At 38.3% G+C, this 18,242-nt stretch overlaps 2 protein-coding genes across 17 annotated transcripts in view; both read right to left on the bottom strand.

Moving 5' to 3' along the window:
- NRG1 (neuregulin 1) overlaps positions 1-18,242 on the bottom strand; it is a 224,379-nt gene that overhangs the window by 117,298 nt on the left and 88,839 nt on the right. For 3 of the 16 annotated variants that reach the window (XM_009455164.5, XM_009455156.5, XM_054656636.2), the window contains exon 1: positions 6,877-8,172. The exons of 10 other annotated variants lie outside the window; for them this stretch is intronic. In XM_009455164.5, coding sequence (XP_009453439.1) covers positions 6,877-7,543 — 667 coding nt within the window. In that variant the 5' untranslated portion in view covers positions 7,544-8,172. Of the gene's footprint in view, positions 1-6,876; positions 8,173-18,242 lie in introns of those variants that run through there. 3 more of the 16 variants (XM_009455157.5, XM_054656633.2, XM_054656634.2) reach the window with 1 other exon arrangement.
- Positions 7,871-8,059, bottom strand: LOC129135688 (uncharacterized). Its single transcript, XM_054656639.1, has one exon. It carries the CDS (start codon positions 8,057-8,059, stop codon positions 7,871-7,873), a length of 189 nt encoding a protein of 62 aa, XP_054512614.1.

Below are 18,242 nucleotides of genomic sequence, written 5' to 3'. Positions count from 1 at the left end.
ACCCCAAAATGTATTCTCCAGGCATTGTTACCAAACCACTGTCAAGATCAAAGGAGAAAAAGAACAAAGTGAGGCAGGGAGTTAAAATAGAATGAGGGACAAAATTGGTGCTGGTTTCGTATTTTTTATGTCTCAGGCCTAGGACTTGGAGTTTTCCAAAACCTCATTTAATCTCCTAAAAGCCTCAAGACATGTATATTATTATTATTATCATCACATTTAAATGAGGAAACAGATTTAACATGATGGTCTAACTTGCTCAAGGCCATGAAGAGGGACAAGTAGGATTGAAATTCAAGTCTACCCACTGGAAAGCTAACACCCTGAGACAATATACTGAGAGAATCAGAGTTGTAAGAGACTTCAGAAGTAAATATAGTTAATAATCTGCTAGGAACATAAATCTCCCTCAACAGCGTCACTGTTTGAATACTTTAAACACTAAGGAACTAATTTGTTTCCAAGTATGTAACACATTTCAGTTGGGATAACGTTGATCATTAAAACATTTTCTCATATATTATATTGTTGGGAGACAGATGTCCAGCCTCCGGAGGGGTGTCTTATACATATCAATATTATAAAGGTAAAATTATTTTTTTTTTTTGAGGCAGAGTCTGACTCTGTCACCCTGGCTGGAATGCAGTGGCACGATCTCAGCTCACTGCAACCTCCACCTCCCAGGTTGAAGTGATTCTCCTTCCTCAGCCTCCCGAGTAGCTGGGATTATAGGCATGAACCCCCATCCCTGGCTAATTTTTGTATTTTTAGTAGACACAGGGTTTCACCATGTTGGCCAGGCTGGTCTGGAACTCCTGACCTCAGGTGATCCTCCCACCTTGGCCTCCCAAAGTGCTGGGATTACAGGCGTAAGCCACCGCACCTGGCCAAAATTCTCTTCTCTAAAGAAGACATCTGCTATAGGGTGATAAAAGTTTTACTAATTAGTATTTAAATAATAAATGGGAAAAACAAATCTTTTAAATTATGATAACATAACATATGCTACTTGAATAAATGCTAAAAACAATTTTGAGAAGAAAAGCAAGTGTAGCAAAGGTAAGGATGACTTCAGTTTTAGTCTCAGCACTGCTACTGATTGGTTGTAGTGACATTGGGCAAGTCACTTCACTTTTCCAGACCTGCCTTTTCTCACTTAGGAAGTGACACAAATAATCTCTAAAAATGTTCAGCATATAAAATTCTATGATTATAAGATACTAGTTATACTATTCAGAAACACCCTTTGAATGTCTACACACACACACACACCCATACACACGATAAAATTCACTGCAGTAAAGATTACAATCAGCTTTGAGATGATGAGGATTAACTTCACTCACTGCTAGTCAATCATTCTTCATGTGAATAGTATATGAACTCATGTCTTTATTCAGTTTAAGAACTAAACAACTTAATGGCAGATTCTAGTCTTTGTCCATACAGTGAAATGAAAAACCCTTGGGAATATTTTAATACTCTTGATGTTATGCAAGCCAAAACAATACATAAAAATATGACCAAAATATAGAAACAAAAATATTTACAGCTACCAACTCTCTAGAATCTGAAAATAATCTTAGAATCTTTATGTACATGCTAGAAGAATTATGTATATATTTTTCATCTTAAGAGGATGCTCCTAAAGGGCCAGACAGATCAAACTTTTCTCACTACTCCAATGGTTTGATTAGATAGTGCCATATGGTGAATCACCCCTGGCTACTCAGCCTGTTGGTAGCAGAGGTGGGATTGCTGTCAGTTAAAGGACATTGCTGGGCAAGTGTTCAGTATTTGGTAGATGGAGAAGAAAACATATTAAGAAAAGACAGGAGTGGAAGTCAAAAGGTGAATAACATGACAGTAAAGAAGAAGAAATGCTGAATGAAGAGGGTATATGTATAAGGAAGCAAGAAATATCTCAAATTCCATTATGCAATTAGATTCTTAAAATCCACTAGAACATAAGCTCCCTGAGGGCAGGCACTCTACTGTTTTCCACTGTCATATAACTGGTCTAGAACAGAGTCTGGCACAGAGTAGGCACTTAGCATACGTTCACTTAATGAAAAACAAACAAACAAACAAACAAACAAACAAAACCAAAGAGGAAATAATAGAAGAAAAACAAAGCACTGATGTAGAGCAAAAGTAATAAAAGTAGAAATATGAGCATAAAAGTAGATGGAATGTAGTTTATGCTGTAGTAGAACGTTCAATGGACTCTGTGGACAAGTTATATTCCTGGTTCTCAGGGGCATCTAAACAAGTCATAACTTTTTATGCTTTGGTTTTTCAATCTATAAAATACCTCTTCCTTCATACTTTAAAAGGATACTATGAAGAGTTGTTAAAAGGAAGAGGGAAGGAGGAAGAACACAGATGTATGGTTTGGAACATCGTTTTCCGGGAGTACAGAAATGCTGATGTCCAAAAACAGAAAAACTGGAATCAAGCACACTAAAGAAAAAAAAGAGGAAAAGATCAAGAAGAAGGTTAAAATTTGATTTAATTATGTCATTAAGAAACTGGTATATTGGTCATTGGCTAGAGATTTTTTTTCTATGTTTGTAATATATGAAAGTGCCATTCAGCATTAAAATGCAATAAATAAAGTTTCATTAAAGACAGTTGAAATTATTTTGATACGATGCAATGAAATACTGACCTATAAAGCCAAAATGACATAATTACAAAAATAAAAAAGAGTCAATACATAATTGGGAAGGTAGGAAGGAAAGGGGAGAAGAAGTCTGAGTTGGGTATCACAGAATAGAGAGGAGAAAACAAAATGGGTTATGAAGAAAAAAAGTGAGCCATAGAGCAATCTGCTATATATGAGGGAAGAACTCACCCTAGGCAACCCATGCTGTTTTCAGAAGCAAGCTGAACAACGTATGGATGATCTAATAAAAAGGGAAAAGACCACCACGACTGAAAATTTAATAACAGCAAAACAGGAAGGCGAGAAGAAAATTTAATTTTAGTGATATGCACTAAACACACACCTGAACAGTGGTCCCACTTAAAGTACTTCCCTAATTCTCAGTCTGATGCTACATTAGTCTCTAGCTCCAACTCTCTACAGTAAGGATACGATGATAGAAGAAAACAGTAGAGAGAGAGAGTGTGTGTGTTTAAATTCTCAGAGACAGAGACATTTTCTAATACTTTGGATTTTGCCACATTTCTCAGAGTTTAGTATATTTTAATAAAAGAATTTCAATAGGCATTTCTGAGCCTGGGTTTCTTCATTGGTAAATTTATGAAATTATTCAGTTCCAATAGAAGATCTTTCAGTCTCTTCCAGTTTTTAATATTTTAGGCTGTAATCGGCTATGATTAAAGTGGGGAGAAGTTATTTAAAATCACTGTTCTGAAATACCTACAAATATAGTTACCAAGAACTAGAAGACGGATGCATTAGAATTTAAATGAACGGCACTTTTAAATAGAAGGAAAGAAATCCTATGGTATCTCCAACTCATCATGTTGATCTTTTGCAAATGGTTACTGATTCTTATTGTCACTGCGGTAACAATGGTTTGTCATACAATCCCATAATAAGACTTAGGACAAAGCAAAACAAAGTTGGCCCAAGATGAAAATACCAACACATTCTTGCATCCAAGAATCTGTTGTCAAGCAGGGAGGATCTCATATCCAGAAAACATTTTCTTTCAAGATGGTACCACTGTTTCCTGGCTATAATTTAATTAATCAGCTCTTTTTATGATAATCTAAGTTTGCAATCTCCCAACAGTCAGGGTAGGAAAAATTTTAAAGCCCAGACAAAACAAATGAATAGTGCAAGTATTATGTGACTCATTGAGAAGTAAAAACTTAATTAGTATCATGACAATATAATCATTGTGGTAGTGGGAAACCATTAACCATATTTAGAAATACTTTAGAATAAAAATATATACTTATATACTTTCATTCCAATTCTGCATTGGACTTCTTAAGACCTACATGAATGCATAGATTAATATCATGAAAATACAAAATATTACTTTATGAAAGAAATACCCATTTTAGAAAATTCGACATAGCCACTATACCTTAAGGCAATTTAAAATGTCATATTTTGCCTTTTATTATAACAAAGACAAAGAATGTTGCAATTTGACAAGAGTCAGTGAGGGAGTAATTCTAGTATTTATAAAATAAAACTCTAATATTAGTAGGTAGATTGGTTTGGGGAGCAACGCTGCAGACACAATTACTGGGACTGTCTCTCTTCTACTCTCTCAGGCTCCAGGATAAAGAAGAATCAATTAGCCTTCAACAGTCTATGACCTTGAAGGCTACAGCTCTGTGCATAATGTGCTGAATATGCTGAGACAGAAAAAAAAATGGAAACGGGAGAATAAAGTCCTAAAACCACTGAAGAGCATGTTTCACATATGATAATGTCATTTTCAAATATAAGCCATGACAGCTTAGTTTATGTCAAAAACATGCACGGTAAAAGGAACGTCCCAGTTCTTTCTGTGACTAAACAATACTTTCTTAGTTGAAAAATACAATCCCTTTGTAAGCTTTTTTTTTTTTTTTTTTTTTTTTTTTTTTTTTTTTTTGCTTTCCATTAATTAGTGGTTACAACCTTTTTAAACAACAACAAAAACAACCACTTACAAGTCTCTAAAAACAAAGCTGCCTGGACCAATCCCTTTCAAACACTACTCTCCCCCCAACAACCTCCCCCCACCTCCAAAAAAAGTAGTCTCACAATTTTTACAATACAAGATTTGATGTTTTTTTAAGGAACTAGTCTAAAAAATTCACAGAGTTTCCTTATAGGTTTCAAAGTCTTAACCAACTAACTGTCTACCCCTAACTTTTCAGGAGAAAACTACTTCCCAGACTGCTTCTCTAGGCTTATCTCCGATGCACTTCAAAACGTTGCAGCTGTGCATCTGGTCAAACTGGCCACAATGATGCTTTTAGGCAGCAGTAAATCTTTCCCATTTATTGCAGATGCCACAATATCAATGCCCTGGCTTGGGGGAAAAAAAAACTGATAAGGAATATGTAATCTACTAAAACACTTAGTAGAAAAATTTACTTCATAAAATAATTTATCAAAACTTCACAACATACTTTCTGACATGGTCTTAGATCAGGAAAATGTGTTAGATGTTTCTTTGTTTTCCTGATTTCCTCAGATGACAAAATTATAGAATTTAGTTGAAGTGTTTTTCAAAGGGCATTTTTTTCTTTCTCTGGACAATGAAACCTGTTCAAGCAGATTTCAATTAAAGACAAGTTTAAAATGATCAAGTAACCTTGTCCTCCTGGTGAATTTCGCTTCTTTTTGCAGGATCTGTACTTGCTTTTTATAGCCCGTCATTTCATCTGGGTATTATTTCCCAGTCACTTTGCCAGGTGGGAAGAGGCAGCAAAGGCAGTGATGTCTGTCAGACCTTTAATGATGCTTCAGGGATTTGATAAAGATACAAAGCAGCGTCTGCATGAAGGAGGTTTTCCCTAATTGCACCTAGAAAACAAGACTTTTTTTTTCTTTAAATCTTTGCCACTGAATCTGGTGTTCGTGAAATGATCGGGAGTTACAAGCACAAATCAAGTTTTTCTGTGTTTCTACAGTATGCTGCACTACTTCACACTGAACATGATGTCTGGAAAAGGTATTCTTTATTCTTCATTACTGTCCAGAGGAAAAACAAGAGGCATTTCGTCAGAGAAATTGTCAACTCTCTTTTAACCCTAAGAGCTTTCATGCAAGTTATTAAGAACCAAATTTTCTGATCTTGTACTTTTCTACTAAGTAAATATTCCTCATGGTAAAAAGTGATAGGAGATAGAGACAACAAAAATAAACTAGAAACATTTTTAAAAGGCTACAGAAAACTCCTCCCTTCTATATTGATATTTAGAACAGTCATGCTTTCATTCCTGTCAACTTTCCACTCTAAAGCTATTGCAATTACTCAATGCAAACAGGAATGTATTGTTTTTAAGAGCGTGGGCTCTCTGCACATCACAGGTTATTAAACTGGGCTGCTGCAATCTGCCAGACTAAGATGACATACATCAAAAAAAAAAAAAAAAAAAAAAAAAAAAAAGATGTACCTCACTAATGGATCTTGTACTTTTTAACAACTGCCAAGGAAGCTATTTAAACATTTGATTATAGAAGACAAAACTAATTTGGGAAAATCCTTCATGCAGAATCCTACCGTGTCCTGGACAAAATAAAGCTGCCACTAATAAGTGCTCACTAACTGAAAGTACCATCTGGGCAGGACAGCAGTCGTCTCAAGCTAGTGAGAGGCTAGCACCGTAAATGTCTTAAGACTTGCTGCAATCTCAAAGAACCAATTACGATACAAAAGTAGGGAGAAGTGGTTAGGGAACGGGAAGGAGAGAGAGACAACAGGCAGCTTGGGGTCGCTGAGAGGTAGAGGGTAACAGAGAGATGACAGGAAATCTATGATGGGGAAGAGAAAGACACAAAATAATACTCACTGGTATATGAAAGTCACATTTCTATAAAACATAAGAGATGGCGTGATGTTTTAATTTTAAAATGTGTTAGAAATAAATTGAATTTAACTTAAATTCAAGCATGACTTGCAGATGCTGAAGTTTTTCATTCCCGGTACCAGATTGAGCAATGTGGCTAGAGAGAGCTGCTGTTACAACACTGGTTCAGACCAGGAGTTTGCAAGATCATTTTACTCGGCCCTTCGATGCCATCCCAAGCATCTCAAACATAGGCTTTGCTTAAACAAAACCAGGCAACTAAAATGCAAGAAGAAAGGGAAATGTCCTTTGGGGACCTCAAACCCACCCCTTTCCTTTATTCATCATCATCATCATCATCATCATCTCTCTCTCTCTACTTACAAAGTTTAGGAGCAGTTTGGAGATTAGTTTCTGTTGTTTGTGGCTGAGTTGCTGACTTGGGCGTTCTCACCTCAGGGTTCCGGGTGGGTGAAGGGAAGGATGGCGCAGTGGACGGCAAGAAAGAAAAGGCAAAAATACGATTCTTCGGTGTCGGTGCCGCTGATGGTTCAAAGGAGACAACAGCCTTGTCACCTTGCACTGTAACTTGAACCTCACTTTCAGATTGAGCCCTAGAGACAGGTGAAGTGTATGCCTCAGACGACACCCACACAGCTGAGGCAGCAGTTGGGTCGAGAGAAATAATAGGGTCCTGGCCTAACCCCCCAGGGTCAAGGTGAGTAGGAGAGTCATATTCAAAGATCTTGTCCACAAATACCCACTTGAGGCCGGCGATGCAGAGGCAGAGGCTGACCAGGCAAGCCAGGATGGGGACAATGCAGATTTTCTCTGAGTTGAGGCAACCTCTCAGGCGCTCAGCTTCTAGGCACGCACAGCAGGGCACGGCCAGGCCCACGAGTCCAGGGGTTCTCCCATCTTCAGTCTGGGGCTCTGGCATGTCTTCTGCTGCCGGAAGCCCATCAAGAGATGGGTCTGCACTCAGCTGAGTGGAGGGGCTGGAGGACCTCTCGGCGGCGACCTCAGACATGTCTGGGGAATAAATCTCCATCGGCTCACCTCCAGAAGAAGGCCTGGCCGCTCTCACGGTCCATTACCACGCAGAGGCCCCCCCAACCAAATGATACAGCATCTTACAGAGGGAAATCGATAAATCGTCCAAGTCCAAGGCCATTATTAAAATCAAGAAGAGTTCAGAAAGATGCAAGCGGGGAAGAAAAGCTCCTAGCAACTACAAAATCAAAGTATATCGTAATAATTCTTTAAGCTGCTGTTTCTGGGCCACTTTTCTAGTTCTTTTAAACGCTACTCCAAACCATCCCGGGCTCGTCAAGAGGACAGGGACCAAAATAGATCGACGGAGCTGCCGGCTGATTAATTAAGTAAACCAGTAGCCCAAACTGAAAGGCATGTTTCTCACCTCGAGCATCTGAAGCTGGTGTCTGCTCAGATGAAGAAAACAACTGTCATGCAGGAGAAGTAAAAGCAGAAGGAGGACCAGCGGCGGTGGCGGCGGCGGCAGCAGCGGCGGCGGCAGGAGAGGCAGTAGTGACAATAGCAACAGCATCCTGTTGTGTTAACGCGACGACGGCTGAAAGGGGCTGAATCATTACAGAGCAGCAGGTGCCTGCCCTCGGAGCATCACTGCAAACAGGATCAGAGGGCTCCGGAGGCAAGAGTGCAGCCAGGAGGGGCGGTCACTCCCTTCCCCGCCCTGCCTCCACCCCACCCCCGACTACTCCTCTTTGTCCTTCTTGAGTGCTCATTCACTTTCTTCCTCTGCGGCTCTTCTCTGCTTCAGTCTCTTTCTCTTTCTTTCCCTTCTTCATCCAAGCCCGTCCTCTCTCTCTCCTCTCTCTCTTTCCTCCCCCTCTCCCAACCCCCACTCCCCGCTCTCTACCCACACTCTAGAGCTGCAGGCTGGTCTGAGTAAAATCAGTATCCCCAGCCACACAGGACTGCCAGTGACTTCCTATTTTATCCAATTAGAAGGAATAAAGGCCATCAAATCAAAGAGAGGCAGGCAGGCATCAGTTAAGCCTTGTCCCCATGGCCCCCACCCGTTTTCCTCCTTTTTCTTTCTTTCTCTACAAAAGCTGTCCCAGTCTTCTTCCACCCCCACCTTGCTGGCTTTCAGTCTCTTTCCTTCACCCACTGTTGGGTCAGAAAAAGCCAGCGATCGATGCTAGCAATCTAACAAAGCTGGGATGGGGATGGGGTGGGGGGTGGTGTAGGTGGGACCTTATGGGTTGGACCTGAGGCTTGAAGTCTGCTATCTGATTCCTCCCTAGAGAGGTAAGCTTTTCAACAGCAATTTCTTCCTGCCTGCTGCTGAGAGATAGCATTCCTTCCCTAGCCCTCTAATAAGTTTTGTTCACTAAGAGGACTGTTATTACCTGATTTTCAACCAACAGTTTGAACATTTTTTTCCTAACCATGGACAGCTCTGCCTTTAGCCCTTTTTGCAATGACTATGTAAGACTTTGTCATGCCCAGGGAGAAATGCTGAGTACAGGCTGGAGGAAGGGAGTGCTAGGGGAGGGGTTGGCAGCCCATATATCCCCTGCTGTGGTCCCCTTTGAATTTCCATTTATTCTATCTCACCCAAAGAAGACTAATAATGTCAAGCTAATAGGAAGCACCAGTAAGTAACAGAGTTATGATGCGAGCAAAGCTACCACTTCATTTTTAGATTAGCCTTTCATGGTGACTCCACACTGCAGAGGTTTGAATTCCCTGGCACTGTAATATATACCACATGTCCTCAGCTATCACCGCACTGAAAGTACTAAGAAGAGTTTTCTATGAGAGCATGCCTTTTGGGTTAGGTTTCAGGAGCTTTACCTTTCAGTAGTTTCAATGCTGACTGTTTTTTTCTTTTAAAACAACAGTCATTAAAACACTAGAAGAAATGCACTGTTCTTAATACAGACCACAGGCTTCCCCAAGCACTGTGCTGCACATCACTGCACACAATATGCATCTGAACCTGTAATCCACACTTACTGTGACTGGACATCTAAACGGTTTCCAAGGAACCATTTTGTTCACTTATGTCAATAGGAGTCTGTAAAACTCTCTCTAAATCTATACTACATAGCCATCATATGAGTCCCTGAAGCAGTAAAATTTAGAATTCAAGTCCTGAGAAAATCCGCTTTAAGCACATTATATATTGTAGGGCACAATCTCCACTACTTTGAGGTATGTTTCAGCTTTAAACGGCAGGAGATAAGAATATTATCACTTCTTCCTTCAAGATGAAATTAGTCCATAATTATACATGATTTAAAGGGTCTTAACATCTTAAACTGTGTTTGCAGTACTATAACTAACAACAACAAAAGCCTGTGCCAATTTGCATAATTGTAACCATGACTATGACAAGTTTATGAGCAACATGAGTTATCCTTGAGTTCATCTCTCTATAATCTGCACAGTAAATGGTGTTTAAAAATAATTCCTATGCTTATTTTCTAGGTTTATTTGACTTCAAAGCAGTGAGACCTCTCTTACAAAGATTCTAGCAAAGGACATACAATTTCACGGTGTAGAAAACATCTATTGAAGCATTTAAAGCATTCAAATTGAAAGATAGTAAGATCTCAATGATCAATATTCATGTAAATATTCAGAAACAATATCAGCAGGTGTTTATGCTAAACTAGGGTAATTTATAATTTCTTCAAAAAGCACCCAGTTGAAATATATGGCACTGAATTCCCCAATTTTGACCTAAACCAAAACTATTATACTCAATACACCAGCATTTCATCCAAGGCCAAGGTCAGCTAAATTTCAAAGACCAAAATGGGGTTCAGGTGGCCTCAAGTCAGGCAGATAGGAGAAAATACCAAGCATGATAACCCATAGTTTAGAAAAGTGGTCTTTAACTTACACCAAGAGCAATTATTCACCTTACCTCAACCATTAAGAGCAAACATATTCAGCAGAAAAAAAAAAAAAAAGTTACTGGGCATTGCTCTAGCTGTTATACTGAAAATACCCAACACTTATAGAGAAAACCAACATTTTATACAAAGACTAGGACAACACATCAGAGAGAGAATCCTATGGACTGCCACAAGTACTCTTTCCCTTGGACTACATGAGCCAGACTTTGGGATGTGTCTGTTTTTCCCCCGAAAGTCATTCCACCTTGGTGCTAAGACTAATCTGCAGACAGCCAGCTTCCTATAACATTGCTTTTTTTCCGCCAAATTGGAAAAAGAATGTAAATGGGGAAATGGAGAAGGATGGGAGGTGAAGAATAAAAGAATTCTCCATTAGTTCTACCCTTGGGACTAGGACCCAGAAGTTGCCTTTCTGCCTTCATCAAATCCTCTATAGCAATAAAAGAGTAAGAAAGGAAAGTGTGAATGGGGTTAGAGGTCAGAATTTCCTTTGGATAAAACATGCATGTTTGTAGGAAAAACTGCAAGGATATATCATTTTAACCCTTTAAGCTCCACCCCAGTAAAGCCCAGGAACACCCCATTTCCATGTCCTCTTAGAAAAATAAACTACACAATTTTTTACTACCTAACCTTTTACCACCATCTCCCTCACAATAATAAAAGCTACCTTTGTTGAGTTCCACCCAGGTGACAGGCACTCTGCTAGGTTCATAATATACATTATTTCTGATCTTCACTAATCCCATACAGTCCATATTTATCTTAAATTTTTTTTTTTTATTTCACTGGCCCAGGCAGCTTAGGTAATTTTGCCATGGACACATAGCTATGTGGCCAAGATTTGAGTACGTTCTGATTCATCCTATTTCTGCTGAAAAATACTGCTTTTGTTATTTCATCAAAAGGGTGCATTTGATTATATTACTGATTACATATCACTTCAAGGAGAGACTATGAGAACCAGAATATGTAACAATGAAATAGGAATTATTACCTTAATATAATTTGTAAACAAACTTAAAAGGATCTAGTTTCCAAAATAAGACTTCTACAATTTTGCCTAATAATTTTTAGAAATTATAAGAATTAAGCATAGGCCATTTAAATACTGTCTATTTATCATTTAAATCAAATGAGCTCTTCCATGGTCTCATTCCAGGACTTTCCTTGGGAAGCGATTTCAGTTATGTATTGCTGTGAAACAAACCGCCCGGAAATAGCTTACAACAACCGCCATTTTATTCTGTAGGTTTACTGGGTTCAGCTGAGTGGTTCTTCCGCTTCATTTGACGTCAGCTGGTGCTGCAGGTGAGGTGCAACTAGGTGGAAACGTTCAAGATGGCTCCCACACATGACGACCGGCAGCTGCTGCTAGATGCCAGCCGGCACTGTGAAATGGTGCACCAACCTGTGGCCTCTCCTTGTGGCTTGAGCTTCCCACAGCATGGTGGCCAGGTTGTGAGAGAAAGCACCCCAAGAAGAAGAAAACACAAGCTGCCAGTTCTCTTAAAAGTCTGTGCCTGAAAGCAGAACAAACTATTTCCACTGCATCCTATTGGTTAAGAAGTCACCGTGCCAGCCCAGACTCAAGGACAGAAGAAATAAATCTTGAGGGAGAAAGTGGCAAAGAATTTGCAGCCACAATTAATCTGCCACAGAGGATAAGGAAGTAAATGCTAGTATGCCAACCTGGATCAAGAAAAGACACGGTAATATAGAACGGGATTTGGCAGAATAAAGTAAAATATATTTGTATTTCTGATCCACTTTCATAATATTTCAGCTTCCTTCTAAGCTGGCTTCAATGAAGAAAAAAATCCTGTAATATCATCAAATAAAAAATACTAGAATTCCTCAGCTACTTCAATTCAAGCTAGGCTATGAATTCAAGCTAGTCATTCTGCTTTACTTTTATTTACTTTATCATCAGAAGAATGTACGGTAGCTCCAACAGATGAAAGAGAATGATAAATGACATTTTGCTTTTGACCTTATTACTCACTTATTTTCTCTTTGACTTTTTTCCTGTATCTTGGCAATATAACTCTAAAAATATTATCTCCAAAATCTAAAAATATTATCACTGAAAAAGTTTATTCTTGCTCCTAAATTTTACGGCTGGCAAAAGAGTAGAATTTACTTCATGGTATCTAACATAAAATAAAAATGATGGCAGCAGTCGTTTCATTTGGAGAGATCCCTACATACAAATGGCAATTATTTATTTATTTGCTGAGGAATTATGAAATCATAATTTTCACAAGAAAGCTCCATGCCCTGAAGTTGACTTTCAAAACTTGCAGCTTCTCTGGAGGATAAAGTACACCAATGGATCTGTCAGCTTCTTCCACCTATCCAAAAAACATGCCCTCAGCTAGGTCTCAGCTCCTTGACGAAGCCCTTCCCGTTTTTCCAAATCATAGACCCAGCATTTCTTAACTGTACCATTTATTGGGGTACATGTTCACAGTCATGTGTCATCATTTAATTACATCGTGTATACAGGGCTGAAGAATGCAATTTCTTTGAAGGCAAAGACTATCAGTATTTGATTGTCCCAAACTTAGAGCTGGGCTGTCCATTCAATACATACATTTTGTTTGGTTTTACTTTTGATTGGGATTGCATTACACGGATTATGGGGTCTCTAATAAATCAGCAGGCTTTATTCATAGCCAACTATCTAAAATACCCTCTATACTCCTCCTCTCCATTTTTTCAAGCCTTTTAATGGCCTATTCAGATACTTCCTTATCAAATTTTCTCTGATTGTTCCAAAATATGCCTTGAATTAATTTAGCCTGATCTAGCGAAACTCAACTACCACAGATCCTATCAGTGGAGGGAAAATTTGGAATATGCTAATATTTAACTATTTTTTCTTGTCATTCCTCTCTCCCCAGCTAAATAGAAAAGTTCTCTGAGAGCAAACCAAATACATGTGCTGTGTGATGTTCTTGTACATTATTTATGATGCAAAATAGGTGAGATGAATGAAACTCATTTTACCTTACTGGGCATGTCTTTTCTGCCCACTTTAAAGGTGAGTCAAGACTGATTATTCTTACCCAGTGAAAATGTTCTCAGAGCAGACAATTTGACTTAATTTTAAGCATTACTTTGTGAGATGCTGTATCAAGTACTTGATATTGACTGTGCTCTGTGTTCTCATTCTGTAACACGATGAGCAATTTACTCTGGTACATTTTGTTCTTTATGAGTTTAGATCCTCTGTAACTGAAGATACAGTAAATGATCTCAAAGATGAGGATGTGAGAATTTCATATGGAAAGACATTTTAATTGCATATGATAGTTACAGTGAGTTTGCTTTACTTTGGGAGAACCTATTAATTTCTCACTCTCCATAAGTAAAATCATTAATTTTCTACAAACACAGTTTATTGGTCATTTTACAAGTTGCCCTTCTTTTAAAATTCCACTGGAGAGGTTTTGGAACTAGATGGAAGGGGTGGTTGCACAACAGTGCAATAAATGCAACTGAGTTGTTGACTTTCAAATGGTTAATTTTGCTGTGTGAATTTCAACTCAAGGAAAAATGAGACTTTGTTATGTGTCGGCTACCCTTTCTTCTAGAAAGTATCAATAGGCAATATGGCACTGAATCTCAGGCAATTATTAACTATGAACTCTGAACTTGATATTAATTTACATACATAATATATATATATATATATATATATATATATATATATATATATATATATTTAGAGACGGGGTTTCACTCTCTCTCCCAGGCTGGATGCAGTGGTGCAATCCTAGTCACTGCAGCCTTGATGTCCTGGGCTCAAGCAATCCTCCCACCTTAGCCTCTCAAGCAGCTGAGACTACAGGTGCATGCCACCATGCCTGGCTAACTTATTTTTGAACTATTATTATTATTATTTTGTAGAGGCAGGGTCTCACTTTCATACCCAGGCTAGAATGCAATGGTGCAATCATAATTCACCATAGCCTCAAACTCCTGGCCTCAACAGTCCTCCCACCACAGCCTCCCAAAGTGCTGGTATTACAGTCGTGAGCCACCACGCCTGCCGATATGTATATTTTAAATAGGGAAATAGGATGGAGTTGAACAGAAAAATAATATTTTAGTATATAAAATGGGATAGAAAGATAAGCCTTTGCTCATGTTCTCATAAGCCTTTTGAATTCAGAGTCTCAATGACATATCCATTTACTAGTTTCTGTGTGTGTGTGTGTGTGTGTGTGTGTGTGTGTGTGTGCGGGTCTGAGATCTTTGGGATGAAGGACTCCACTGGAAATAAGTGCCAAGGATGAGGGGCAAATGGCAGTCTTCCTGTATTATCTGTGTTTTCTTATCAAACGTGATAAACTCAACACCAGAATGTCAGCTCCATAAGACCATGCACTTGTGTCTGCGTCCACTACTATATCCCCAGTACCTAGAGCATGCCTGGCACACAGCAGACATTGTTAAGCAAATGCATCCAAATGAAAACGACATAGAAGAGGGATGAATAAACTATGGGAAACATCTTTGAGACGTGCGTTTTACCAGTGTGAGTAAATGCAAATAATGTTAAATTACTGTGTGGTGTGTGTGCGTGCGTGTGTGTGTGTGTGTGTGTGTGACAAAAAGAAGAAAAAACAAAAGAAACATTATCTTTATGCAGACTAATCTGAGGTTATGTGGATGAATGGTCATTTCTAACATTTACTGGAGCAATACATATTGGCTTAGCTACCTTGAGCAAATATCTTTGCTGTGTCTCATTAATATTCACTATTACAGTTACGTTCAGGGCATAGAGCAGCACAGCTCAGAGAGATTTTCTGTTGTTTGTTTTTCATTCTTCTGGCAAATGTAACAAAAATGCAAGATATAATTTTGCTTTTATGTACATATCCAATGTGCAATCTTATTTAATGAAAATGATAATGGATGTAGTTTAATGCAGTAAGAGAAGTTTTAGCTAAAAACAAGGAAGAAATACCTTGAATAACCAATGTCAGTTTAATATAAATTCAGCAAAGTTTTAAAAATGGGAGTGATTGAACTTGACTTATACTTAAGCACTAGCTATTTGTTTTAAAGTTCAGTTGCTTCTCAGCCAATTCTATAAACTGGTCCCCCAATCAACCCAGAAATGTAGTTAGTCAGTATATAGCACAGCATATCACTTATAGCAAATGCTCTAGAAATATGTGTTAATTTGATTTTTAAATCTCCTGCTTAAAATAGAGAGAAACAGTTGAGCATGAGATTATACACATGTGAAGGCAGTTATGAATTACTCATAAGAGAGTACCAGCTATTCAAGAGACTGAAACTTCACATAAGCCCATGTATAAAATATACTTGCACAACATTCCCAGAATAAAGAAAGCTTGAGGAAAGGGATTACCTGAAGTATTCTACTTTTAAACATGGTTCAAATTTCTTTTCTCTTTTATATTTATTTATTTATTTTGAAATGGAGTCTTGCTCTGTCGCTTAGGCTGGAGTGCAGTGGCGCGATCTCACCTCACTGCAGCCTCCACCTCCCAGGTTCCAGTGATTCTCCTGTCTTGGCTTCCTAGGTAGCTGGGATTACAGGCATGCACCACCACACCTGGCTAATTTTTGTATTTTTAGTACAGATGAGGTTTCTCCATGTTGGCCAGGCTGGTCTCCAACTCCTGACCTCAGGTGATCCGCCCACCTCGGCCTCCCAAAGTGCTAGGATTATAGGCATGAGCCACCACGCCTGGCCAGTTCAAATTTCTAAACCTGAAAAGACCTTAGCCAGAGAAAATGTCTTACAATATACGTTTTCCTTAGAGTACACACATTTTTTTTCTCCTTGTTGCTGATCAAAATGAAAATACAAAGTTGCACCAAAGGAAACAAAAAAAAAAAAGGAGAAATAAAAATATATGCAGTTTCCAGAACTGATTTGGCATTCTTAGTGAGCCACCTGTCAGGCAACACTACCGTAAGGTCATAACCTTTATGATGCTCATGGAAGTAGACGTATCCCATTTAAAATGAAATGCCAATCTCCTTTTCCTGCTGCTTTTCAGCTCAAGGGGTGGAAACCTTTTCTGTTTACAGAAAATTGTTACAATTTTTATTACTTAAAACGATATGAATTTGAAAGTTATAAGATAAAAATATCTTATGATTTGACCTCCAGCTCAAATGTTTCTACCATAAATTATACAATAGGTTGCTAGAGTCAGATTTGTTTAAGAATGACTTGCTTCTTTTCTGTCCAACATGGTCGCTCCTGCCTGTGATCCCAACTACTAGGGAGGATGAGGCAGGAGGATTGCCTGAGGTCAGGAGTCCGAGACCAGCCTGGGCAACAGAAGGAGACCATATCTCTAAGACGCTGGGAGAAAAAAGAAAATAGACTTGTTTCTTTTCTTTCTATTTCAGTAGTTATTTGGAGTAAAATAATTTAGGTTTAATGCAAAGGTCAACTGTAATCTCAATAATAATTAGATTTAAATTTTTTTATTGACTGAATGTTGGAGCTGCAACAGGTCTTACCCATGAATTTTATTTATTTAATTTTTTTATTATACTTTAAGTTCTAGGGTACATGTGCACAATGTGCAGGTTTGTTACACAGGTATTCATGTGCCATGTTAGTTTGCTGCACCCATTACATGAATTTTATTTTATACAAGAAGAAAAAAAGTTATTGGGAGGTAAAAACAAACAAACAAAAAACCTGCTTAGAGTCACACAGAAATTAATTTCAAAGTCAGGACTGGGAATCACATCTATTTCTCCTTCTTTTTAATTAATTTCTACAAAGGAAAGCTCTTTAGTTGCATACTGCCAACTCAGATACACACACTTGATTAGATAGTTTAGACTTTCTCTCGCCTAGAGCCATGAATGATGTCTGTACCAATACCTCACTTTGACTGTTTCCCTGGACCATTTCTACTTGAAAGTTTACTCTTTAATGCTCCCACGACCACTTGTGGTCACAACTCTACTTAATGGGCCTCTTTCTGAAAGATATTCAGAGACTAATATTCATATTTGGACTCTGTTATTAAACAGCATTTTGTCAAACTAAGGGAGCACACAAAATGTGTGCTCCAGAACCCAACAACTTCCCCTGAGAACAGGCTGGAGATTAGACGCTACCTGAATTGTGGGAGCATTACAATTAGCTTTATTGCTTACATAGGAAAGTATAGAATAAAGAAACTACAGAGGATAGGAAGGCAATGTATCCTCAGGAAAGAAGACTGTCACCAAAATGGGAATCGCCCGAACATTACTGCAGTAGCTCAAACACAAACTGTACCAAAAATTATCAGTATCTGGGAATCAGGAAGCCAAGGTTACATCCTCTTTTAATTTGGAGAATTAAAAGCCTGGGACAGGGGAAGGAGTAATTATTAGGAAACAGGAACAAGAAGGCTGCTACTGTCTGAGTTATACTCTGAAATATGATGACTAGAAAACCCTCGGTCCAAATATGGTGGCTTATTTGAGAGAAACATATATTCTATTTGATAGCATAATCCATGACCTACATGTTCTCTTAAACAATGTAATAAAATATATATACTATGCATGCTGGGATATTTGGGGGTAAAATGAACTCATATATACAGGAAATTTCATCAAAAATAAAAAGTTGATAGATAAATGGGTAGACACTCAGTAAGCAAATATAGGAAAATATTAACTGTAAAATCTTGGTAGTGGGCATAAGTTTGTTTACTGAATGATTAATTCACCTTTTCTCTATGTTTGAAAATTTCATAATAAAATGCTGGAACTTTTTAAAAATTTTTTTGTGGTGTTTCTGGGTTCATATATGAAAGGAGCCTATCTTGA

Source organism: Pan troglodytes, chromosome 7, assembly GCF_028858775.2.
Source record: "Pan troglodytes isolate AG18354 chromosome 7, NHGRI_mPanTro3-v2.0_pri, whole genome shotgun sequence".
Lineage (NCBI taxonomy): Eukaryota > Metazoa > Chordata > Mammalia > Primates > Hominidae > Pan > Pan troglodytes.
Note: the sequence above shows the minus strand (reverse complement) of the source record. Positions and strands in the feature narration are given on the sequence as shown.